General features: G+C 45.4%; 1 protein-coding gene across 4 annotated transcripts in view; it reads left to right on the top strand.

The window, feature by feature from the left end:
• Positions 1 to 27,586, top strand: part of RBFOX1 (RNA binding fox-1 homolog 1) — a 489,827-nt gene that overhangs the window by 251,362 nt on the left and 210,879 nt on the right. For 3 of the 4 annotated variants that reach the window (XM_054992895.1, XM_054992894.1, XM_054992893.1), the window contains exon 2: positions 11,760 to 12,005. In XM_054992895.1, the coding sequence (XP_054848870.1) occupies positions 11,760 to 12,005 (246 nt within the window). Of the gene's footprint in view, positions 1 to 11,759; positions 12,006 to 20,678; positions 20,685 to 27,586 lie in introns of those variants that run through there. The other variant, XM_054992896.1, reaches the window with a different exon arrangement.

Raw genomic sequence — 27,586 nt, 5'->3', positions numbered from 1 at the left:
AGGAAGTATTGTTTTGTAGATGCTGAAAGAAATATCTGTAGCCAGCTAAGAAGATCTCTGTCCTATTTTTCTCTCCAACTATGACACATTCTATTTCCTGTATAACTGCCAGTATTTGGGATGCCCAAAGAAGTCTGTGTCTCTGCTCTGTAATCTCTGTTAACCCTTTGAAGTGATGTCAGTGATACTAGGATAGGTTTAGTGGTTTGCTTTGAGTCCAGGCATATTTGCATCTATGTCTAGCTCAAAGTGGGGGGACCCACAAAGAATCTCAGAAGTGGAGAATTCCCATTTCCCCCTACTTGCCCCCATTGCCTCCTTTCTCCCCTCAAGTCCCAACTTCCCATTCTTTCTACTCATCCTTGCTCCACGTCAAATCTCAAGGCATGCACCTTGTTTTCCACTGTTCTTGTTATAGAAATGCAAAAAAGTGTTGGCTTTCTAGGTAGTTTCCTTTTCCTCCACATCTGTGCATATGCAGGCATTACTAAGAAGTCGTGTGTGTGTGCACATTTATTTGGGACTGGCTTGATACCCATGCTTCACTATGGTATTTAACTAATTTAAATCCAGTTATAATACGTATGAGTATGTAACATTTTTTGGTTGGGTGGTGGTGGTGTTGAGTTGGTTTTGTAGTATAATAGCATAGTACCCGAGCTTCACAAAGGTGTTTGAATGAAGCGAAGCGCATTGATGCTGAAAACTGATGAAGTGAATTTCGAAATGTAACATTTATTGAAGAGATTTTAAAAGGAAAAGATTGTAGTGCAATAAATGAAGTAAAACATACATACAACTGGGTTTTTTTTCTACTGAAGGACCTCTTTGTAGACCATATTGGTGGTTTTCCCCTCAGGTCCTAGGATCACCAGGCCACTGGGTGAGCTCACTCTGGAGCAGGCCATGTAGAACTACCCATGTGAGAAGCAGTCCTCCCTCAAGTCAATTCCTGTCACCTTCAGTGTCTGACCCTGGGACTTGATGATCGTCATAGCAAAGCAGACCTTGAGGGGGAACTGCAGGAGAAGTGGGAAGTGATGCGGTGGCAGCTGTCCAGCAGATTGCGCATCCACAACATTCCCTTGTCCCAACTGTCCCTCGGCTTGCTCCCCAGCCCGAGGATGTCCCTCATTACCAGGTGCAGCTTGTGCGCCATGCACACCAGGCCCGGGAGGGATGCCTCTTTCAGGGCTGCCAACATGTTGCTTCCCGCGTCCATCACCATGAAGCCACGGACAAACCCTCCCCCCCCCCAGCCGTCCAATCCCTCAGTGCCTCCTTTATGGTGGTGGCAATGTTCTTCCCAGTATGGACCTCGTCCATCCCCCAGGTCTGGAAAAGAACTGCATATAGCCCAGTGTCAAGCATGGCACCTTTTTCTGGGTGCCAGTTCTTGGCCTGGGGTGGCAGAGGTCCTCTGGTTGCCACCAGTGAGCAGTGATGGCAAGGCAGCCGTGATGGTTGGCCTTGAAGTGAAGTGTTGGCCGTGAAGTGAAGTGTACTTTACGGCCTTTGGCAGCCAACAGCTCCCTGAGCACCATGTCTCATATAGACTGGTAGAGGGCAGGCAAGACTCGACACCCAACGTTACACCATGACAGCATGGAGAACCATGGGGCAAAGTGCTGAAGCAGCCTTTGGAAACCCATGCCCTCCACAATGGATAGGTATGAATGAACGAACAAACGAATGAATGAATTTATTTGCGGTCAGAGACCGTTGGCAATACATCGTTAGCAATCAATAGAATAGTTAAATCCAGTGTAAAAATGTAAAGTGCATAGAAAAATACATTTAGCATTTAAAATCTTATCTTAAAATGCATATAGTTCTCTGGGAACCGCAGTAATTCTAATATTTAAAACATTGACGTTAAAATAGTTAAAATCATAAAAAGAGCAGGACAGACTATGTATGGCTATGCTTTTTATTATGGAATTTAACTAAATAGAGACAGAATTTGGCTATTTGCCTGGAGTTAGTTGGATTTTCATCAATTAGGAGTTTCTCCAGGCAGGCCTTATTTGCCTCTGCAATTGGTCTGTCTAAGAGTGGGGAAATAAACTTGTCCCTATAGACTTGATGGAAAGGACAGCGAAAGAACATATGAATAAGTGATTCCACTTCACCAATGGAGAAACGGCTGTGTCTGTCCTCGTATGGGATCTTTGTGAAGTCATTGATAACTTCACATCGGGCCAGGGTGAAAGCTCTTCTATAAGAGGGTGACGGATAGGGGGACTCCTTGCAAGGGCAATCATCTCTGCCATGACATGAACACCCGCCTCCTGAGTCCTTCACCTCACCCTTTTCGGCGGCAGTATCCCCGACCTCGATGGAACAACCTCCCCAAGGGCGGCCTGCCTGACTGTTCCGCTCACACCAGCAGCACCCTTGGGGCAAGGCTTCTTGCTTGGGGTCGATTCTGGCGACCCTGCCACTGATCCTGGCTTAGAGGAGCTGGTAGCCCTCTGTCTCTGCCCGCCGGATGTTTCGCTGGCCAAGGACGGAGACCACAGGCTCGGGTGGCACATCTTCAGGTGCCTAGTCAGGACCGTCGATGACAGGTGCTTCTGGTCATTGCCCCTGTGCACCAGGCCATCACAGACAAGGCATTGCACCACGCAGGGGTCATTTGGAAGGGCCGAAAAGTGCCTTCATACAGAGAGTTTGAATCATGGCCCACTAACTGTTCCAGGGGAGGGAGGATGAAGGGTTACTGGCTGTGCCGTGGAGCTGGCAACAGAAGACAGAGTGAGGGGTGGACTGCAGGCAGGGACAGCGCCGGGAGTTTGGGATGGTGATGGGATGGATGTTACATCAAGCCCCAACCATTCCTCCATGGATCCCTCAGCCTCCTCCTCTTCAAACAGTTTAAAAAGTTCCTCTCCCCCCGGCGGCAAAAGCTCTTTGGCCTCCTCCACAGCCCCCACAGGTGATTTTTGGGGATCGGGAGTCTCTGCTGCCCCAGAACCCTGCCCAATACTGGTTCCCACAGGGCAACAGGGACAATCTTTGCACTTCCCCCCATGACCACACTTGGCCCCCAGCTGAAGCCTCATCGAGCCAGCAAACAAGAATTAAGGAGTAAAGAAAAGGAGAGCCCTCGGCTGAGGTGCCCACTGAGCTTGGCCCCAGGGCCTGGCAGCAGCTCTAGAACCAGAGGGAGGGACTATAGCCCTAGCCCAGCATTCCCAGAAACGTGACCAGATCAGGCACTAATAATAATGTGAGCCCTCTGCCGAGGTGCTCACTAAACTTGGCCCCAGGGCCTGGCAGCAGCCCTGAAACCAGAGGGAGGGGCTAGAGCCCTAGCCCCGCACTCCCAGAAACCTGACCAAATCAGGCACTGATAATAATAATAATCAGTGTGAGCCCTCTACCGAGGTGCCCACTGAGCTTGGCCCCAGTGCCTGGCAGCAGCCCTGGAACCAGAGGGGGGATAAATCCCTATCCCACCACACAGACAAAAAATCCTAGCTCCAGTGCATCTCCCTGTCTCTCTCCCAAAACGCTAGCAACAGCTCTGTCCCTCTCCACTGCCTGCTGAAACTGAAAGCCAGAACTGGGAGCACAGTGCCCTTTTATAACCATAGGTCTCATTGAGAAAAGCAGGAGATCTGTGGTTGGCAGTCAGAGCTGCCTAACAGGGTTTGCAGGGATGAAATTGGAGTTCCCATGGCTATGGATCACCACCCCTCCCTCCCCCCTGGTCTCTGGTCCCATGTAACCAATTGTAACCAATTTGGAGCTCCACTCTCGGAAGGAAGACCTGCCCATCAAGCTAAGTTGGGCTTAGATGGGAGTTTCCAGGGCGATAGAAGGAGTGCAGAGAAAATTCACGCACTCCCTGCCTCCCTTGCCAAGGGAATTGATTGAAGGTGCCTGTCTGGGATGAATGCAACAAACCAGGCTTGCGATGACCACTTGTTTGTTTACAATGGGTCCTCATGCACGGCTTGTTCACGAACAGATGAATGGGTTTTTTTGTGTTCGTAATGCTGTTCGTGCCCATGTCTACTCGGGATACCCTCCGTCACCTATTTTTAGTAGGAGTTCAGAAAATTCCCTAGCAGACCTCTCGTCTCTCAAGTGGACCCTCATGTTCTTTCTTAGTGAAAGTTTCCTGATGAGGGGCCACAGATACGATGCCTCGACACACATGGTAACCTCATCATCTCAACTTCCCCTTGGGACTACTGGCAGAGTCTGCCGGAAGTCTCCAGCCAGCAGCACAGTGACTCCCGCCATCACTCTCTTGTTACCCCTGACATCTTGTAGGGTTATGCTCAGTGCCTCAAAACACCCCTTGTGAGCCATGGTGCTCTCATCCCAAACAATAAGCATCCAGTTCCAGAGCACTTGGGCCATGTTGCTTTGTTTTGAGATGCTGAACAAGGATGCTTCTCCATGGATGAGGTTAAGAGATCAGTTGTAATTCTGGGAGATCTCCAGCCACCACCTGGAGGCTGGCAACCCTACACCACAGGGAGATTGGCAACCCTAGTGAACTTTTAGGGGAAGCCTGTGAGGTGCTTTTTACCTCAGGACACGGTCACTGACTCCCTTAGCAACTGTTTAGAATGTTGGCCCCATATGCAAATGCCCCTGAAAGCTAGCCCAATCAGGGAAGAGTTGGCAGGGGGGCAGAAGCCAGCCTGCCAGCCACACGGGGAAGCTGCGTCCCCTATGGGAAAACACACTTCACCCCTTTTTACCCCCTTAGGGGGCGGATTTCGTAAAATCCCTTCTTGGTGAGCCCCTACACCACAAAAGGAACGTCCTGCCCAAATTTCACGTTTCTAGGTCCAGGGGTTTGGGCTGGGCGTTGATGAGTCAGTCAGGACACTTGTCTTTAGATAGATAGATAGATAGATAGATAGATAGATAGATAGATAGATAGATAGATAGATAGATAGATAGATAGATAGATAGATAGATAGATTGATTGATTGATTGATTGATTGATTGATTGATTGATTGATTGATTGATTGATTGATTGATTGATTTTCTGCAGGTTGGATATCATTAACAGCCATGGCTTGTCCTTGTTGCAGGTTTTGCCATCTGCATGGATGCACTAAAGTGCCCCATTAGCTGTGCAGGCTGCTATATACCTGCTTCCAAGCCTGTAATGAACAGCAGGCTTTGCCCCTCCTCTTAGGATCCATGGGGTTGTTTTCCCTCAGTTTGGTTCATGTGTGTGTGTGTGTGTGTGTGTGTGTGTGTACATGGGTGATCAGTATTTGGATGGAAGGCCACCAAGGAAGACTCTGCAGAGAAGGCAATGGCAAACCACCTCTGCTTGTCATTTGCCTTGAAAGCCCCTAGCTGGGGTCATCATAAGTCAGTTGTGACTTGACAGCACTTCACACACGCGCACACGCACGCACGCATACATGTATTTGGTTTTTTTTACATAACCCAAGTCAGTGGCACACTTCCCCCATGGCAAACTTTAGCAGTATTTTAAATCAAGAAATGTTCTCTCTGTTAGTGGCATCCAATGCACACTTACTGAATTTATTGCAACTTATTTCCAAGTGTGCACGTGTTCAACCAGGCTGGGCTGCCAGTCTGTTTGAACTAGAATGCCAATTTAATGACAGAGTTAATAGTGTTTATAAATCTATCTCCCCCCCCCCGCCGCCGCGTTATTGGGGAATATGGGACATCTGTAAACAAAACTTCACTCTCTCTGTTTCTTTCTTGCCTCTGAATATTCTGAGCCTGGTGACAGCCCATGACAGACAGACAATAAAGACGAATTCTTTGGGGCTCCTCGTATCTCTTTCTTCGCCTTCATCTCTGATACGTGATTTAATTAGAAGTTTAATCATTTTGGGGACAACCTCAAGAGTCCTTTAAAGGTTCTTTAAATGGTGAAACGTCAGCTTGCTTAACTTGCAACACACACACAAAAGTGAGGCGGAGAATCATTGCTGAAAGATTTCCCTGGGTATACAAACTGGAGAACAGAAAATAAAAATAAGAAACCATTTTGCTTTGTTTTGTTTTAATGATGACATGCATTTAATTGGGGAGATCTTTGCATACCCCTGTGCAGAGATCTGTATGAGGTCTGATGCTCACAGACTTCCCCAGTTCATGGTCCCGTCCATTAACTGGAATCAGGGGTGCTGAAAACCGCAGGGTGCTGCTGTTATCTCTAGCTGGGTCATTAAACTGGCTTGAAACTTATTTATATATCCATTGTAGACACACTGTGAATACAGTCATAGGCATTTCCCATAGACCCAGCTGCCCCAGTCCAGATCTTGTTGGAATTTCAACATGTTCAAATCTCTGCATGTTCAGGGATTATCTTGTTCTTGTCAATTATCTTGTTCTGAGTCAGTGGAGACATGTTCTGAGTGTGTTTGAGGATTCTCCATTGCATTGCCAGATTCAGAGGGAAGGTTGCTTTTTCCAATGGGAATTAGGGTCAGCTGCCACTGATGTCGGGGGTCCATACATGTGTGTGTGAGAGAGACCATCAGCTCACAGGCAATGCACATAGAGAGAAAGCAGGGCTGAGGACACTAGCTCTATCTACTGCATTTACCCAAACATAGGCATAGCACATATTCAACATAGAGGAGGTTTTGTTCTGCCTTTGTGTGTATTAGTGTCTCAGAAATATGATAGGCTGGGCCCTAGGGAAGTCATATTGCCCACCCCAAAACCATGAGCTTCCTCTTGACAAAGCAGTATGGAATTCTCTGTATGCAGCAGAATCTATGTGCATTTTGGAATCTCTGCATTGTTGTGGTTGAATTAAAAAAATTCCACAACTCTGATTCTATGATTTGCCTGTTCTGTATATCCACATGCGAAAATCTTAATACATGTATGCTTCTTAAATTATTTAGAAAACTAGATACTCTCATGACTTTCTGCTGTGATTAGTCTCTTACTGTTCTTCTAACCAACAGGTTAGTGCAGTAATATTTTTAGTGGGAGTTTCTCTCTCTCCCCCTCCCTCCCTCCCCCCTCTCTCTTTGCATATTACTTCTTTGTTTCCATGACCAGAGGATATGATGCAGTTCAGCTCATTTAACTACAGCTCGATTGCAATTTTTTTTCTGGAGGATGTGAAATATCTCCTGCCAAAAAAGCAGCACACATGAAAGAGGGGGAGGGGGGGAATATAAAACCAACAATAAAACAGCAAGCTAGGCTTTTAAAATGTGAGCAGCCGTAAAGAGGAGGATTTTTTCTCCCCCCTACCCCGTCCTGTTTTTCCCCAAAGAAATGAATAAATACAGTTTAGTTCTGCAAATGTGTGTTTAAAGGAGAATGTGGCATAAATAAGGTTTTTGCTGCCTTCTTTTGTGTGCAAACATAACAGGGGTTGCTCTTTATGTTTTGACACTTATCACACAATTTCTTAATTATAAAAGCTTTGTGCAACAGATGAAATGGTGCTGGGGAAAAATTAAATTGGATATGTGGCATGTTTTGTATACTACATTTAAAATGGTAGTGTTTTTAAAATGCACCAGTCTGGACGGGTTTACAGAAAGTGTATACCTCTGTTTACTGAAAGCTCTACACCCCCACCCCTTTGTTTTCTGTTTTGAACTTTGGAGAGTTCGCCATATATAAACTGAAAGCAATAAAGCAGATTTTATATACTGCCACGTAAAGCGTATTTTGGAGTTGAAATGTGGATTTCATTAAAGTTGAGGCCAAAACACTTAGCGCAGCCTGAATTTTTGCCATCCTTTATGCTTTTAACTGCCAACTGCTATGTATTAAAGCATACCGAGAAAAAGAGGGAACGCTAAAAGACTCATGTACCTTTACAAATCCTGAACAATTCCAGCCCCATGTGTCAAAATGATCACATTCTCTGTTCTCTTTAGCCTAGACTGTAGAACGCCTGCTGTTCTGAGACTTGTACCCAAAGCAACCCAACTTTGCGTTGGTGTCCCAAGCAAAAATCAATTGTCCAGTAGAACCACTAGGAGAAAGAGTGGAACTGAAAGCCCTGGTCACCCTGGGCATCCATGGAGCTGGGCCCATCATATGTGATTAGTAGAGATGGGCACGAACTGAAATACGAACAAAAATTCAGCATGAACCAGGCCAGTTTGTGGTTCACGAACCAGGGGTTCATCAGAACCCATTTCTGATGAGCTGCCACGGACTTTTGGCTGGTTTGTTGGTTCATTTTTTGGTTTGTCACTGCAGACGGCCTGGCACCAATCAATCAGTTTCCTAGGTAACGGGGGATAGGCTTTCTGCAGACCTTCTGCTGACCCAGAAATGCCCTTTTGCTGACCCGGAAGTGACCTTCTGCTGACCTGGAAGTGACATTTTTCATGAACCAGTTTGCAAACTGGGGCAGCCTCATGAAAGTTTGTGGTTTGTAGTTCAAGAAACACAACAAACGAACTGCATGGTTTGTTTTTTTCCTGGTTTAAGCCCATCTATAGTGATTAGTTTTCATACGATATTTGGCTTGGATCAGGGGGGAGACCCAGAGGGCATCTTTGTCTGGGACCCCGTAGTAGCTCTCAGAAATCCTGGGAAATAGGGGCTGTGTGACTGCTGCATTTTCTTCTCCATAAATTTGCAATTGTATCTCCTGTGTTCTGTTCCACATGTCAACAAAGTGAGGGGAAGGAAATGAATCTGGGAAATACATACATGGTGAGAAGAGGCGTGCAGCTGCCTCACCACTCTAGAGACCAAAGGCCTTTTTGATGGTTTGGTTATTCTGTTGTTGTGTTCTGTGTTCGGTAGAGGATACCAGATGTGTCGCTGCCTTGATATCCGTTGCCGAGGTTGTGGTTTGGATTTGCTTAAGGTTCACATCTACCTGATGGAATGGAAGCATCTAAGGACTTGCATATACTAGAGTCATTCCTTTGTTTCCAGTACCTGTTTATCAAAGAGTATTTGTTCCTATATTTGGCCTATTGGCTTTCCCCTGCCACTGAACTTCTCTGCTTGAGCCACTGGGGCTACCTTCACCACTACTATAGCTTTCAGTTGTTCCCATTGTTTCCCATTAATATTTCAAATCCCTTTCCTAAAAAGCTGCCTGCAGTGGCTATCCCCAACGTCTTATTCCATTGAAATCCATGATGTATTTTTAATTGTCTGCATGAGCTTACTGTCATTTTGTGAAACCCCCCTCTCAAGTGTTAACAGGCAGTGCAGAGAATTCTCTCTCACCCCCCCGCCCATTCCCCTGCCCACACTTACAATTCTCAGTACTAGATTATAGAAGACGAATATTCACTCCAAAATAACGAATTGAACAGCAGAGAACGTGGATACGTGTGGTCAGATGTGCACTTACACTGTGTACTAGTGTGGCTTGGTTTCCATTATAGGCATGTTATTTAATGGCTCCTGTAAAGTGAAATAAGTCTGAAGTCACCAGTAAGAAATATTACCAAAGCTTGTGGCTCTTAATTAAATATTAGCTGTAATTAGCACTAAGAAAAAATGCTACGAATATTAATTTGAGGCTTGTGGAACGGCTGTCATTGGTAATTGGAAGCAGTGGGGGTCTCCGTGACATCTGTTTTAGAACCCAAGGTAGCTTAAAAATCTTACAGATACATTGTACCTGGACTTCTTTCTTTCTTTCTTTCTTTCTTTCTTTCTTTCTTTCTTTCTTTCTTTCTTTCTTTCTTTCTTTCTTTCTTTCTTTCTTTCTTTCTTTCTTTCTTTCTTTCTTTCTTTCTTTCTTTCTTTCTTTCTTTCTTTCTTGCTGTTTCTATACCCTCTTGATCAAATTGAGAGATTGCATTCCAGAAAATGCTTGTGAAACTTTACATTCTGGGTTGAATCAGGAGTTTAGGCTGCTAAGATTTTCTGCCACCTACCAAACACAGAGGGCAAGCATCGCACCATAGGGATAAACTGTATCAAACAATACAGGACTATCACATAACAATAATATTCAAGGTTTTCCTCTAGCCCTTTGGACTGCTTGGATCCCCTACAAAGTGTGACATATTTGGAGCCATGCTTGCTCCAACAAGGGGCAGGGGACAGAAGAGGCATGCAACTAGACTAGAAGGAAAGGAAGTAGAAGATTTCTATACTTTGCTTTTGGCAATGAACATGAAGGTGTGGAGGATGGGGAGTCTCTGTAACACTAGAGGAGTTAGCTGTGTTAATCTGTAGTTGCAAAATAGTAAAGAGTCCAGTAGCACCTTTAAGACTACCAACTTTATTATAGCATAAGCTTTTGAGAACCATAGCTCTCTTCGTCAGATGCATTAGATGCAACAATAAAGTTGCATCTGATGGAGAGAGCTATGGTTCTCAAAGGCTTATGCTACAATAAAGTTGTATCTGATGAAGAGAGCTGTAGTTCTGAAAAGTTTATGCTACAATAAAGTTGGTTGGTCTTAAAGGTGCCACTGGACTCTTTACTATTCTGTAACTCTACTGTTTTCTTCTCATTGCTTTAAAATTGTGTTCCTGAATATTTGACCATGTCTCCCATTTCAATTGCAATACATTGTGAGGGTGTCAAGGATGTAGCACCCTCCTTTTTCAGGGTAGCTGGCTCTGTTTCATTTTTACTTCTCTCTTGATTTCATTAAACTTCCAGATTCCTTATTTTTCATACCATGTTCCCTTTGCTCACATTAAATTCCCCCCATGAAATGTATACCTGTGTGCACATTAAAAAGTCAGTGTTACATACAGTGGATATATACTGGGCTCCATATAAGGCAAGGACACAGACAACAGCAGCCCTCTCCCTGCGTACGCAGCAGGGAATTGCAAACATAGCCTTGTCTATTCCCATGGAGGGCAATGAGACTTAAGTTTGCTTTGAATAACTTGTCCAAATGCTTTCCATTACAGTCGAGAGTGAGTCTAGAAGGCTGATTGGTTCGGTTTAAATATACCCAATGCTATTTCTTTAATGAAGCTCACACGTCTTTTCATTCTGCAGCAGTTTCCTCTTTCCTTGTGCTAGTATTTTCCCATTTAAAATTAACATGTTTTAATGTTGTTTTTGCATCAGTTGTGTCTAAATGGTGCGTAAATGATGGATAATGTGTCAGTGGCATAAGAATGGTGTAAAAATGTCATTGGAGAAATACAAGAACCTGCAGTTATGACAATGAAAATGAGAAGAGTAGAAACCACTGTGGATAACACCCTAAGACAAAAAAGTTTCTCTGGGGTTTAGACACGAGTTCCTGTAGCCACATTAAGGGCCATCACAATTAACAGAAGCGATGAATGGTAACACATCTCAGGCACTGGTAATATAAGAAATTATGTATTTATTTGTATCCCGATTTTCCAATCACAAATTGCCTCCCTAATCTAGCTCATCTTCAATATAATTCAATTTGTAGTGATGGCTACAGATGATATATGTCATTTGAGTGAGTCAGTAGGATAATGCCAGCTCTATTGTTGAATGGGTTGGGTGATCTGTAGCTAGTGCGGCGTAGTGATTGGAGTCCTGGGATAACCAGGTTTAAATCCCCACTCTGTGATGGAAGCTTGCTGGGCCAGTAACACACACTCAGTTCAAGAACCAACATCGTCTGATCTGGCAGGGCTCTTCTTATGTTCTTGACCTGCCTGCCTCAGAGGGTTTGTTGCAAGGATAAAATGGGGGATTGGAGAAACACGTTAAGCCGATGTGGGTCTCCGTTGGTGAGGAAGGCAAGGAGAAGTGAATAAATAAATCTGCAGGACAACTTTAACTGTCTTAACCTTCTTTTTTCTTTGGTTCTTCATTTATTCCCCTTCTTTGCAGGGTAACCAGGAAGCGACAGCAGCACCTCCTGACACCATGGCGCAGCCTTACGCCTCGGCCCAGTTCGCTCCCCCTCAGAACGGCATCCCGGCAGAATACACCGCCCCCCACCCCCACCCCACTCCAGATTACACCGGCCAGACAACAGTCCCAGAGCACACGCTAAACATGTACCCACCTGCTCAAACGCACTCTGAACCAAATGCGAGTGACACCAATGCACAGACTGTCTCAGGCACAGCCACAGTAAGTATCCCGCTCCCCCCGTGCAACTGTTCAAAGATAGTTTTTGTAAATCTGAGTTAAAAATCTTAATATGAGCTATTAAAGAGTCTGAAGACTTTCCTTTAGTCTCCGCTTGCTATCCTAGGGCTCATTTTGACCTTTTGAGCAGGAACAAAGGTTCATGGGGGGGGGGGGGATCTGCATTCAATTTTTCATGTGTCATATTTTGAATGTGCAAAATTTAATTTCTCATATTCAGTGTGATTTGACTGCAAAGTCTGAATGCTGCTTCTGGGATCTCTTGTTCCTACTTTTAATGGATACTGTCCTAAGATAAGGGTGATTGACGGGTGACATGTGAGCATCATGTACTTCGTATGAACTGGCCACTATGGGTTAAGCCTTGACTTGGTTCCTAAGGGACTAGCGCTAGGATGCCCAGTTGACAGTCAGCCCAGGGCTGGTGCTGTACCCTCTGAGCCTTCTTCTGTGAGGATCACCATACATATTGTATTTAAATACGAATTGCAGATGCAGACAGATTCAAGTAGTTCAACACTCACAGAGGGGAAACTGTGGGAACGCATTTGGTTTAAGCTTTTTGTTTTGTTTGTTCAGAAGCAAACAAAATGAACACTATTACGCATCAGAGGATTTTGGTAGTTGAATTCTCTATAATAAGCTATTTATTTTTATCATTGTTAAGCCATGGTACCTTTCAGTTTGCTTGGCTATCGTCCTGTTGCTTTGTTATTTCTCTCCTTCCAGACAGTCTTTATATTTTATGCTTCTATCAAGTTCCCACTTATTCACTGAAAAAAACCCAGTCCTGTTTATTTGGTTGTTCGGTCCTTCCTTGCAAGTGGCTGGGGGTGGGGGAAGTATTTTGCTCGCATATTACTAGATTTCTGTTATTTCTGCATTCTATGGGGACTGGGACTGTAGTAAAGGTGAGACTGGGCCACTGATTTCTCAGATATCATAATGTAAACCGTAATCTCAGATGTCGTATTGTAATCGTAATGTTGTAATCCGTACAACCGTTTTTTCTCTGGCTGTTACACTGCTGTGTATTTGTGGGAGGGCCCATGGCTCAGTGGCAGAGTGTCTGCTTTGCATCCAGTCCTGGCATCCTCAGTTTAAGGGATCTCTAGCTGCAGGTGGAGGAAACAGCCATTCTCTGCTTGCAGCCTTGGAGAGCTGCTGTTAAGCAGGACAGACAGTACTAAGCTATATGGACCTGGCATCCAACAGTGTAAGAAAGCTTCATATGTTCATATAGATGCCTTTGAAAGGCTGCGAATTACCAGTAGAGCACAGAGTGTTCATGTAGAAAGTCTCAAGGTCAGTTCCTGACATCTCTAGTTCAGGTGTTTGGGAAGATACCTCGGAGAGCTCTTCGGTCTGCAAGGAAACACCTACTGGTGCTCCCTGGCCCCAGGGAGGCTCGGCTGGCCTCAACCAGGGCCAGGGCATTTTCTGTCCTGGCCCCAACCTGGTGGAACTCTCTGTCGGAAGACACTCGGGCCTGCCAGGGTCTTGTATCTTTTTGGCGGGCCTGTAAGACAGAGCTGTTCCGCCAGGCATATGGTTGAGGCCAGCACTGGATCCATCTAATTAGCCTCCCTGCTGGTCTTCTGTCAGTGGGGGCAGGGGGGGAGCATATGGTCCATCTTCCTCCCCATGCTTGAGGAGTTAGAGGTTCACCAACCCACACCTCCACCCTTTTCTTCCCTTGTGTGTGGTGGGCAGGGCAAGGGGGAAGGGTGTCCCATTTGGAATGTGGATATCCATGCGATGTTATTTTATTGGTTTTATCTATTGTATCTTATTTATGATTGTGACCCGCCCTGAGCCTGCTTGCGGGGAGGGTGGGCTAAAAATCTAATAAATAAATAAGTAAATTCTTTCTTGAAGAGCTGCTGCCATTTCAAACCGTCAGCTGATGGACTGGTGCTGTATAAGGCAGCTTCGTAGTTTATAAAGCCTGTCTTCTGTCTTCTATTCGCAAGAAGCCGCACTTTACACAGTTGGTGTGCAGTTATGCACCCAGTTCAGCAAATGATTCTTCTTGTGATGGGGGTGGGGGGACTGGATGGCCATCAGGGACACACCTAAGTGCAGTCAAGGCTGACATAGTGTGGTTGGCGGGTCACACCATGTGGCAGGTTTAAGGCAGAAGGCTTCCATCAGAACAACTGGACTTGCCTGAAACCTGATCCTTTCCATGCATATTTCTGCTAGAAGGGAAAGCCAGAGAGAAAGGGGTCCCATTCCATCTGTGTAAACTCCAGGAGCTGGTTGGTCTAGACAAGCAGGGGCAGAGTCATTGGTGAGTCAGCAGGACGAGACGAGATGGCTTGCTGTGCTAGGGAACAGGATAAGATTGTCTGGGCTCTGGTCACCTTTTGTTAAGGCAACTGCAAATTCTGTATATGCAAAGTCAATTGGGAAGGAGGGAATCAAATCCAGTATAACCGGGACTATTGTCGCAATTATATTGTTACTGTGTCTGTCAAGGTCCATACTGTAATCTAGTTACTATGCTGACTTATCTTTTTGGAACTGGATTCCTTTTTGTGAGAGAACTGAACTAGAAATACCTAGCATCTTCATGGATAAAAAGATAATTTGTCTCTCTACAAAACTGATGAGCAAGAAACAGTTGTTTAATTGAACCCAGAGAGAGTTGAAAGGCTCTGTTCATTTTAGGGTTGCCAGGTCCCCTGATTCCCCCGGCTTACGCAATGATGTCACTTCTGGGAAGTAGGGGTGTGCAAGCCAAAAATTTTCGGCTAAAGCCGAAAGCAGAAAGCCGAAAGAGGATTCTCTTTCATATAAGCCGGCTTTCGGCTTACTTTCGGCTTTCGGCTTTCGGCTTTTTCAATGGGAAAATGCCTCCGGCGTCTTCCCGGACGTCTGGGGGAGGCATTTTCGCACCGAATCAGCCCAAAATTGGTGGGGACCTTCCTCTAACCCCTCTGTACAAACCCCCCAAGTTTCAGACCGATTGGACTTTGGGGGGGCATGTTATGGCCCCCCAAAGCAGGTCCCCCTATCCTCCCATAAGAAAGCGAAGGAGCAGCATATTGTTAGCATGCTGCTGCTCATCTTCTTCATTATTTCCTATGGGGAAAAATGAAGAAGCAGGCTTCCTTTGCCAGGGGTGGCAAACACCAAAGGGCATTTTGCATGCAAAATGCCACCCCTGGCAAGACAAGCCTCCCCCAGCTGTCAGTGGTAGAGAATGAGATTAGAGCACCTACTTGGGGAGGCCATGAAATGCCCCCCCCAAGTGGGAGCAGGCTGAGCCTTGGTGGGGGGTGGGAGGAGGGGTGGGCGAAGGGCCCCTGAGGGTGAAGGGGCATTTTGCATGCAAAATGCCACCCCTGGCAAAGGAAGCCTGCTTCTTCATTTTTCCCCATAGGAAATAATGAAGAAGATGAGCAGCAGTATGCTAACAATATGCTGCTCCTTCGCTTTCTTATGGGAGGATAGGGGGATCTGCTTTGGGGGGCCATAACATGGCCCCCCAAAGTCCAATCGGTCTGAAACTTGGGGGGTTTGTAGAGAGGGGTTAGAGGAAGGTCCCCACCAATTTTGGGCTGATTCGGTGCGAAAATGCCTCCCCCAGACGTCCGGGAAGACGCCGGAGGCATTTTCCCATTGAAAAAGCCTAAAGCCGAAACGTTTCGGCTAACCTGAAAGAAGCCGAAACACTTTTGTTTCGGCTTTCTTTCGGCTTTCAGAATGCCGAAATGCACATCCCTACTGGGAAGTGATGTCATCACGTGGGTCAAGGGGCACCATGGGAGTGCTCACTCACCAGGGGACGAATCAGTCTGTTGCATGCTGTGATTTCGCCTGAATAGGGCCCGCTGTGGGATGCAATTTGGTGCAAATTGGGCCACTGTGGGTGCAGGAGCATGCTGCACTGCCCAGGGGCGCACCACACAGCCTGGAGAGGTGCTGCGGGAAGCATCCCCCCCACCAGCCAAGTAAGTGGTGCAGGGTGGGAGGGTTCCCCCACCCCAGGCGAGAGAATGGCACCCCTAGTTCACTATTATACCCATATACTTTGCTGTATGAATTTTTTGCTACATTCCTGTACATGACAGGATGTTTTTGAGCTAAAGAAATTTGGGTTTGATTCATTTGCCTTGCAAGTTTTATTCCTAATTTAGCCCTGTTATTTCCCAAGCAGGGCTAGATGTGTAGGGCGGGGGGGGGGGTCTTCCTCACATGGAAGTCCCAGATCCATTTTTAAGGGATCTTTTTAGATATACATAGACAGAGTTTGGAACAACATTCCCCCAAGGAAGAAAGGGAAAAGGCACAGTTATTTATGTGTGTGTTATGTGCTGTCAAGTTGCTTCTGGCTTACAGCAACCTTATGCATGAAAGACTTCCAAAACATCCTATCGTTAAACTTGCTCACATATTGCAGACTGGAGGATGTGGCTTCCTTTATTGAGTCAAGCCATCTCTTTTTGGGTTTTCCTCTTTTCCTACTGCTTTCAACTTTTTTTAGCATTGTTGGCTTTTCCACAGTCTTGTCTTCTAAGATGGGGCCAAAGTATGACCAAAGTTTAATAGTTTTAATTTTTAAGGAGATTCCAGGCTTTATTTGATCTAGAACCCAATTACTTGCCTTTTTGGAGGTCCGTGGTACGCATAAAAGTCTCCTCCAGCATCATATTTCAAATAAATCAATTTTCTTCCTGTCAGCTTTCTTCAGTGTCCCACTCTCACAGCCATACATAATGGGAAATACTATATTATGGATTATCTTGATCTTGGTCCCCAGAGAGACATCGTTATCATTAAGGGTCTTTTATAGTTCTCTTATGTCTATTCTTCCAAATCTCAATCTTTTTTTGATTTCTTGGTTGCAGTCTTGGTCTCATTGGTGCTACTGGTCTCAAATTCTACTGTTCTAATGCAGATTCTCCTAAAACAATCTTAGGATGTTGCCTAGAAGAAGCTTGGCCTAAGATGGACAAGCTGTTTATAGAATCTGTTCTTTGGTCTCTCGGTCACCTTAATGGGAATGTTCGTTTTCATGGATTGCTTCGGTTTCGCAGTCACCCTTGAGGAACTGATAGTGAACTTTGGTTTACAGATTGAGTGGGGGAGGGACTTTCGTAGCCACAGGGCCCAATGCAGGTTCACTGATATTTCCCATCTGCTTCTTTTTAAAAAGGAATTTCCTACAACTCAGATGTGGGTGAAGGGGAAAAAAATCTATCGCTAATGCCTAGACCTACATTTATATGGCAGCGGGGTGCAATGCTGAGCATTTCCCTGAGCAGGAATATTCAGAGGACAGCAGCCTCCCCAGAGGGGAGAAATTATTCTGCATTAGAGTAGTTTAGATATGTAGGGCTGCTACAATGAAGCTGGGCTCCTTCCCTCCCCTGCTTAGAAGCACACAGTGCTCCTCTTTTTACTGATAACAAGCTCTTATGGAGAGCATCAGCAGAGCATCATTTTAGCTTTGCACATTTTCTGTGTTTCCTTGTATTTGCAGCCAAACATCTTAACTGCCGTCATACTGCCTACTAAATCACACTTTGAAAGGCAGAATAGAATTTGTTCCTTAGCCTACATCAAACTCCACTGTGAAGCTAGCTGCGTTGTCCAGAGGATGAGGGCTCTTTCCAGTATTGTATCGTATCCAGTTCCAGCTGTTCCTTTAGAAGTGGAGAAGGGGGCTAAAAACTGCCTGTCTTAACCTTCCATGTAATATAGAGCCTTGAGAAAGGAGTAAAAGAATCCCTTCCTACCCCAGTGGGGAGATTGGAGTCAGCCTCATAAACCAATAATGTTGCACCACTCAGTATGTATTGCAAGGGCCCCAGCATAAGATCACACTCCACTTCTTTTCTCAACAGCCACCTTGCTGAGAGGGCTGTGGATAAAATTGTCCCAGCATTAAAAAAACGATTTCTTGCTTCTGGGAAAGAACAGCAGTCCTATCTTGCACACTAGACTGTGGCGCTTTTAAACTGTATGTTCCAAAATGGCTGTCTTGTAGGCGTGTGTGTGTGTACCTGGAAGGGACAGTGGACAAAGATGTGCCTGTCTAGCTCAGGGCACAACCAAGTTATGTAAGGCTTAGTCTTGACATTTTTTCTTTTCTTTTTGGCCTTGGGAAACTCAAACACACAAGTCTTATTTTTTGACATTTTCTTTTTCATCATGCTGAACTTAACTTTCTTATTTTGGTGCTCGCATGCACACCCATATCACATGAAATGGTACAAAAGAAGCAATGACAGCAATGGGAATAGGTGAAGCTCACAAAAGCAATATAACAACAACAACAACATTTGATTTATATACTGCCCTTCAGGATGACTTAACACCCACTCAGAGTGGTTTACAAGGCATGTCATTATTATCCCCGCAACAAAACACCCTGTGAGGTGGGCACCCACAAAACAAAAACAAGTAAAATGAAAGCTTTTGTGCATCCATACAATATATGTGTGCTTCGCATTTGGTTGGAGTCTTGGAGTATGTATAGTGTGGAAGGCACCTTCTGCACACAGAACAGAAGAGTCCCTTTGGGTCTGGTGCGGTGCTTTAAAAAATGCCTGATGCCAGGGCTCAACAGACACACAATACATCCTCCACTCCTGTCCTGAATATTCTTTTTTTAAAAAATTAGTCCCATATGTCAAAATACACTATTTGAATATGAAATGGCCCCCAAATAAGTGAAAACCTTGTTATCAGAAGCTGCTGCTATGGTTTATGTATTTGCTGTGCACATTTGGCTGGATCATAGCAAAAAGCAGCAAGTTCCAGCCTCAGCCCCATTCCCCATACCACTGTCTCTTTTGATATTTTTGGTGTTTCTTGAATGACATGACATCTTCTTGGGTTAACTCTAGGTTCCCCACAGGAGTCTTCTGACCTCTAGATTCCCCACAGGAGTCTTCTGACCTCTAGATTCCCCACAGGAGTCTTCTGACCTCTAGATTCCCCACAGGAGTCTTCTGACCTCTAGATTCCCCACAGGAGTCTTCTGACCTCTAGATTCCCCACAGGAGTCTTCTGACCTCTAGATTCCATCACAGGAGTCTTCTGACCTCTAGATTCCATCACAGGAGTCTTCTGACCTCTAGATTCCCCACAGGAGTCTTCTGACCTCTAGATTCCCCACAGGAGTCTTCTGACCTCTAGATTCCATCACAGGAGTCTTCTGACCTCTAGATTCCATCACAGGAGTCTTCTGACCTCTAGATTCCCCACAGGAGTCTTCTGACCTCTAGATTCCATCACAGGAGTCTTCTGACCTCGACACATGAGAAGTTTTGTTCATTTCAAGTCTTGTCATTGTCCAAAGAAAGCCCATTCCCTGCAAGTCTTTGCTATGTTCTCTAAGCAAAAACAGACAGTTGTATAGATTATTGCACTGAACATAAGCAGTTGGCTTAATTGCACAGCGGACATAACATAGTCCCCCTATGCTGTTGTGTGTTCTTTTCTACCAGACCGTGATTCATCTGTGTGTATTTCCATGTCTTTCATTCTCCTTTACACTTTTTATGCATTTTATTTTTTTATCCCTGGATTTTCTGTGTCCCCCCTGCAATTTCAGTGCTTGTGGCTTCCATGCTTGCATAGGATTTATTCTTCCAGACAGGGGTGGTGGGGGAAGGTGAAAGCACTTCTCGGTTGTGTGTTCTTTTGAATAAACAGATCACAAGTTTCAAGGGTTTCTTTCCATATCACAAGAAAGCTAATTTATAGTTTAAATTGCATTTGACCTTCAGCATTGTGGCTTCACGTTATAACACTTTAATTAAAATTGATCCTTACCTGGGATTATTATGTGAAAGGTAATTCCCCTTTTTTCATGAAATATAAGAACAACAGCTGTGCCAGCCCAGCACTGTTAATTATGCATTCCCCTCCCTCCTGCCCATAATTGGCATGCCAGTGGTGGCTTGTCTACAACTAGAAAGAAGTTGTCAATTGCATTGACACTTATAAAATTACAGTGTAATCTTGTAAGCGGTGGTACTCCACGTTGGAGGAGGGTTTCAGGAGATGCTATCTTAGTCTTCGGAAGCCATTCGGGGTCTGGAATTATCTTAGATCTTTATGCAGTGTGCAGCATAGCAAAGAAGCAGCATAGGCATCAAACCAGGGATGCAGAAAACCCATTCTTTTACTGTTGCTGATGCTTCTACACGCTGGCACTGGAAGTTTGGTACATTTATCCCCTCCCAAAGGTATGAAGCTTCCTTACAGCTGTGCAACACACTCCTGGATTGTTTTTAGAAAACAGGCATGCTTGTGTACATCATGTTCCACATTCAAAAGCAGGAACCTCTCTCTGAGCAGCATAAGGCCACCTTGAGTCATTGTTTCACATCACGTGCACAGTTGGCTTAATTGTTTGTCACCTAGGACAAAGCATGTCCAGTGCACCGGCAGAAGATCTTGGGCCAGCTGTTATTATCCAAGTGCATGGAAGTTGAGAGGACAAGATGAGAATCTAAAACAAATGGGGAGGTGACATGATTTATGCAGGAGAGGATTTTAACTAAGCTCTAGTAGAGCTCAGTACACTTTTTTTTAATGGAGATTTGTGCTCGTTTATTTCCAATTAAATAATTTAACTCCAGGATACCCAGCCAATCTGGCCTGGAGGAAATTCCCTCCTGATAGGGTTGCCAGGTTCCAGTGGGAGGGGGTGGGTCCCAGCACTCACATTATTCAGTGCACGCACACACTCCCGAGCAGGGCTTTTTTTCTGGGACTTCTGGTGGAAGTCAGTGGGTTGCCCTTGGAGAAAATGGTCACATGGCTGGTGGCCCCGCCCCCTGATCTCCAGACAGAGGGGAGTTGAGATTGCTCTCCACACTGCTGAGCGGCGCAGAGGGCAATCTCAACTCCCCTCTGTCTGGAGATCAGGGGGCGGGGCCACCAGCCATGTGACCATTTTCTCCGAGGGCAACCCACTGAGTTCCACCACCTCTTTTCCCAGAAAAAAAGCCCTGCCTGTGATGATGGGGAAAAGATGGCCAACCTAATAGGTTTGTAACCACTTTGTGAGAGGATACCAGTTCTTTTTATCTGTCTGTACTATTTCTGCTTAAGCTGAACAGCCAGTTAAGAATTAGAGGAAAATCTTCACCATGTCATCAAATGAAGGAAAGAGTGGACAATGACAAGTCTTTATGGAATTAAGTTATGGAATTCATCACCACATGACACAGGAAGGACCACTCTGTCCGGTAAATAATAATTAAATTATGAGAGACGTTCACAGAAGATCGATCAATCAATGGCTCATAACAAAACCACATGAAAAGTCCACAATTGTCACACAGCCTGTGATGAACCCAGCATGTATAACTTCCAATGGTATACCATCAAACAGCACTTGGTCTTTCCTGGAAACAGTCATCACCAGGGCTTTTTTTCTGGGGAAAGAGGTGGTGGAATTCAGTGGGTTGCCCTCAGAGAAAATGGTCACATGGCTGGTGGCCCCGCCCCCTGATCTCCAGACAGAGGGGAGTTGAGATTGCCCTCTGCGCTGCTGGAGTGGCGCAGAGGGCAATCTCAACTCCCCTCTGTCTGGAGATCAGGGGGCGGGGCCACCAGCCATGTGACCATTTTCAAGAAGTTCCGGAACTCCATTCCACCGCGTTCCCCCTGAAAAAAAGCCCTGCTCCTGACGCAATGTGAAGATGCAACTTCCGGGAAGAGATATCATTGCGCAAGCTCGGGTAGTGCTCCCAGGCTTTGCAGCGAGCCAATTTGGGCCCCAAACAGGCTAGGTTTGGCCCATTTGGGCTCACTGCCAAGCACGGGAACATTCTCACGGCAGTGCAATGATGTTACTCCTGGAAATGACATTGTGCCACCTCGGGTGTGTGCCTGGGAGGCCTGTTCCCCCACCTTCCTCCCTCCAGCAAGGTGAGTGGTAGCAGGGGGTGGAAGGTGGAAGTGAAGGATCTCTCACCCTGGCTATTATATAATCTCTCAGTCGTCTCCTCTCCAGGATAACAACAACAACAACAATATTCAATTTATATACCACCCTTCAGGACAACTTAACACCTACTCAAAGTGGTTTACAAAGTATGCTATTATTATCCCCACAGCAAACACCCTGTGAAGTGGGTGGGGCTGAGAAAGCTCCTAGAAACTGTGACTGACCCAAGGACACCCAGCTGGCTCCAAGCAGAGGAGTGGGGAAACAAACCGACTCTCCAGATTAGAGTCCTGCAGCTCTTAACCACTACACCAAACTTGTTGTAGTTTAAGTGTATGTTTTAAATTTGTATCTAAATATTGTTTTGAACCGCCATGAGCCTGCATGCGGGGAGGTCAGGATATAAATATTTATGTATGTGATTAGAAAGTTTCATGTGTGAAACTCTGCATCCACATACTGGATCAATCACCACACCCTAATCCCTGCAGTAATAGGAGTAGATCTAATGTTGTGGCCATGGAGCAATTACTTGGGGAAAGAAGGAATGGAGAGAGAAAATATGAATATTGAAATTTTAATCCACTGCAAAGTTTATAATACTCGGATTTTAATATAGGCACATGAGCAGTGCTGAAAGGAGAACCATACCTTTATATTTTATGAAGTTTTTAAATAATCCCTTGTGAGTGACTACTGTAATACTAGCAAATATATTTAATTGTGATACTACTCAGTAAAATATAATAAAACTATATGCACAGTGACGCATTCACTTCTTCTTTGAAAGCACCGTCTCTGAAATTGAATTTTGCCTTCACTGTCCTGAGTCCATCCATTGCTGTGATTTTATATGCCATTTCTTTACTATTTCCCATATGGTTGCTAGTCCTCATTAAAAGTGAACATTTTACACATGCACGGAGCAAGTTTATTAAAAACTATATTTATTGCTGGGTTCTTCTACCCAAACTGTGGTAACTGTTCTTCTCTTGTGAGCAAAAGAGAAGAAACACCTTATCTAGTTAAATTTATAAATAAGGAGGCCTCCAAACTTCTCCTCATTTATGTTTTCCCCATGTTCATTTTTAGTCTTCTGTGCAATCCCATATGGGACTGTGCGCATGCAGGCCTGCCAATCAGTAGGTTCTACAGCTAAAATTCATCTAGGGGGCACCTGCCCCTCCCCAGAGCACATGGGCGGCTTGTTCCTGTCAAAACAGCCCACTCTCTGGGAGGGGCAATGTCCCCAACGTTTAGTTCCTCTTTTGCCACTGGCACAAGAAGTTCCGCTTAGATGATGTTCCCTCGACTTTGTTCTTCACCTACACAAATGGAGAGAGGAACAGTCAGGATGGCTGAAAAAGGCCTTATTCAAAAAATGCGTTCAGTACAGTACGAAAATGGCTAAGATGGATCGGCACACTCTTTGCCTCATCTGTTTGGGAGAGGGGCATAGTGTTAGCTCGTGCAAACATTGCAAGAGCTTCATCCCTAAGATCAGAGCAGAAAGAGCTACCAGACTCAAGGCCACCTTATGGGAACAGGTATTGTCGGCTGTGGCCAGCCTCAGCTAAGTCTACTGCCTTGGTGGAGCTCGCCAAGCAACTGGATCCACTGTCGCGCCACTGAAGGCTTCAAAGCTCTGGAATCTGACCTCACCATCTTGGATTCAGAAGCATCAGTCAAACTCAAGTGTGCCAAGCTTTTTGAACTTGACTCCATCTTGAATCTGCCTATTGGCTTTGGGCATCTCAAGACCTTCAGACCTGGCAATGTCATGGATCCAACAGCATTGCAGAGCTTCGAGCACTCTAAGCTCATTAGCTTCAACAGTTCCTCAGATCCAACAATGTTCCAAATCTAGAGAATTTTCAGATTGGATGGTTCAAACCCCATCCACGGCACCTGCCTTTACGGACCTGCTTTTGGCTCCGAGACCTATAGGGCAGAGGTCTGAGGCAACTGAAGGGCCAACTCCAGAATCACTGGAGCCACTCAGAAAGAAAACCAAAGCTAAATCAAAACACTCCAAACATAAGAAGAATTCTCACAGGTTGCAGGTCATAGACCTGGACAATGGGAGTCTGGAGGTAGTGGACACCCCATATACCCCTTCTCTTCACACAGGCTCCCACTTGACTTCTCAGAAGAGGAGGTGGAATTGCCCTGAGAACCCTCTTACACGACTGCCAGAGGGCGTGAACGCTTCTTACACTAACAATGCTGTGCACATAAATGTCTAGTGTGGCGTCAGGGAGTACCTCCACTTTGAGGAGCTGACTGGGGTGAGCCCTACAGAACAGAATCTGTAGAATCCACATCTGATCTTTCACACCCTAGAGTGACCCATCAACAGTACTGCATTCTGAATTCGTCCATGGAATTTCATCTACTTGATTCCAATCCAGAGCCCAACTTAATAGAGCGGAGTCCAAGTCTACCTTTTGACCTATCACCTGATGAGACTGTGGGAGATAGGGAACCTGTTTCTCTCACAGATGACTCTACGCCAAGCAAATGCTCTGAATGGCTAAATCCTTAGACATAGATATGGCTTTTTCCAAGCCAAGATCCAAGGATCAGTCCTGGGACCTGTTCTGTTCAACATTTTTATAAATGATTTGGATGAAGGAATAGAGGGAATGCTTATTAAATGTGCAGATGATAATAAATTGGGGGGTCACAAATATGGTCAAAGACTGAGACAGGATACAGGATGATCTTGACAGGCTGGAAAACTGGACTAAAACAAACAAAATGATAAATGCAAAGTTCTGCATTTAGATAGGAAAATGCATTATTATAGGATGGGAAGATGTGTCTTCGCAGTAGTATGTGTGAAAAGGATCTAGGGGTCTTAGTAGACCATACACTGAACATGAGTCAGCAGTATAATATGGTAGCTAAAAAGGCAAATGTGGTTTTGACTGTATCAATAGAAGCATAGTGTCCAGACTCCAGATCACAAAAAGTGATGGTATCACTCTACTCTGCTCTGGTTAGACCTCACCTAGAGTATTGTGTTCAGTTTGGGGCACCACCGTTTAAGAAGGATATAGACAAGCTGGAACATGTCCAGAGGAGGGCAATGAAGATGGTGAGGGGTCTGGAGACCAAGTCCTATGAGGAAAGGTTAAAGGAGCTCAGAAGGTTTAGCCTGGAGAGGAGATGATTCAGAGGTGATATGATAACCATCTTCAAGTACTTGAAGGGCTGTCATATAGAGGATGGTGCAGAGTAGTTTTCTGCTGCCCCAGAAGGTTGGACCAGAACCAATGGCTTGAAATTTAATCAAAAGAGCTTTCGGTTAAACATTAGGAAGGACTTGCTGACAATTAGAGCAGTCGCTCAGTGGAACAGGCTTCCTCGGGAGGTGGTGGGCTCTCCTTCTTTGGAGATTTTTAAGCAGGGGCTAGATGGCCATCTGACAGCAATGCTGATTCTGTGAACCTGGACAGATCATGAGGGGGAGGGTCGAATGGGTTACATCAGTGCTTCATTTTCGTGGCCTTCTTACATGCCCAGGGTAAGGCCGATCGCCACCTCGGGGTCAGGTAGCAATTTTCAACAGGCCAGTTTGGCTAGGGATCCTGGAGGTGTTCTGCCATCTTCTGGGCATGGAGCAGAGGTCAGTGGGGCAATGGGGGGGTAGTTGTGAATTTCTTGCATTGTTCAGGGGGTTGGACTAGATGGTCCTAGAGGTACCTTCCAACCCTATGATTTTATGATTCTATGACAAAATACTGCAACATCATTATTTTGGAAACCCAGCCAATAGCATGTTGCCAATGATTGAAGGGTTCCTGGACTTGATGTCTACACTTTGTAAGAAGCCAGCTTCTATTCCCATTATATCTAAGAAGGCTGAAGGGCTTTATAACACCAAGGAGGACGAATGTCCATTTCTATTTATCCTTCCTTTGGAGGGAGGTGTCCAGTGGGGTGCCACAGGGCTCAGTTTTGGGCCCGGTACTTTTCCATATTTTTATCAGTGATCTGGATGAAGGGGTAAACGGGCTACTCATTAAATTTGCTGATGATACCAAATTGGGAGGAGTGGCAAACACCCAAGAAGATAGAGTTAAAATTCAACAAGACCAGAATATTCTGGAGAAGTGGGCGGTTGTGAACATGATGCAATCAACATAGATAAGTGCACAGTATTACATCTGGGCCACAAAAATGTGAAGCACAAATATAGGATGGGGGATACACTTCTGGGTAGTAGTGTATGTGAAAGAGATCTTGGAGTAAATGTGGACTGTAAACTAAATATGAGCAGTCAGTGTGATGCGGTGGCAAAAAAGGTGGCAAACACAGTCTTGGGTTGTATCAAAAGGGCCATTGCATCAAAATCACAGGAAGTCATATTTCCTCTCTATACTGCCTTGGTCAGGCCACACCTGGAGTACTGTGTGCAGTTCTGGAGGCCTCACTACAAAAAGGATGTGGACAAAATTGAGAGGGTGCAGAAAAGAGCAACGAGAATGATCAGGGGTCTGGAGACTGAGCCCAAGGCTGAGGGCCTTGGGAATGTTTAGTTTGGAGAGGAGATTGAGGGGGGACATGATTGCTCTCTTTAAATATTTGAAAGGCTGTCATTTGGAGGAGGTCAAGGAGCTGTTCCAGTTGGCAGCGGTGGATAGGACTCGAAGCAACGAGCTTAAATTACAAGCAGAAAGGTACCGGCTGGATATTAGGAAATACTTTTTCACGGTTAGAGTAGTTCAAAGGTGGAATCAGCTGCTTAGGGAGGTGGTGAGCTCCCCTTCACTGGCAGTTTTCAAGAAGAGGCTGGATGAATCTTGGTCAGGGATGCTTTAGGCTCATCCTGCATTGGGCAGGGGGTTGGACTAGAAGGTCTGCGTGGCCCCTTCCAACTCTGTGTTTTTGTGATCCTCCTCCATCATCACTAGTCATAGAGGAGATGCAGTCGAGACACAGGCAAGGTTACCATTCTACGCCTGCTGACAGAAAGAGAAAGAAATGTTCCTTCCTGGGCCAGACGGTCTATATATGTGCGATCCTCAACATCAGAATCGTGGATTATGCTGCCCTTACGGGGACTTATCAGATCTTCTTCTGGAACAAGATGGCTACATACAACAAGTATCTGCCAGAATACCAAAAGGTTGTAGTCAGAGTGGTTCAAGAAGAGACAATCAGGCTTTCCAAGCAGCAGATAAATGCCGGAAGGCATGTGGCCGATTCTTCCCCCAGGGCCCTAGTTTTGGCACTAGTCCATTGGAGACATGCGTGGTTCCTATCCATGGCTCTACCTATTGAGACAAGAGGCAGAGTGGAAGATCTGCCATTCAACAGAGAGACATTATTCTCCACACAAATTGATGAATATTTATCCCAAAAGAGAAAGGATTGATTGGAAAGCTGCAAGATCCTACAGAGTGTTACCACTAGAGGTGGGCACGAACAGAAAAAAAGAAACATGATGTTTGTTGTTCATTGCCATCCATGAACAGGGACTCACGAACAACCACGAACATGACCCTGTTCACGAACATGTTTGTGGTTGGCTGTTCGTAGGGGCCAGCAGGCTCTACTCCATCCATCATCCAAGTTTGGTCAAGATCCCTACTGCGCTACTCTCAGAAACCTGACCTGAGCAGGCACCAGGAAAGGT

Source organism: Eublepharis macularius, chromosome 12, assembly GCF_028583425.1.
Source record: "Eublepharis macularius isolate TG4126 chromosome 12, MPM_Emac_v1.0, whole genome shotgun sequence".
Classification (NCBI taxonomy): domain Eukaryota; kingdom Metazoa; phylum Chordata; class Lepidosauria; order Squamata; family Eublepharidae; genus Eublepharis; species Eublepharis macularius.
This window is presented reverse-complemented; position numbering and strand designations above follow the sequence as displayed.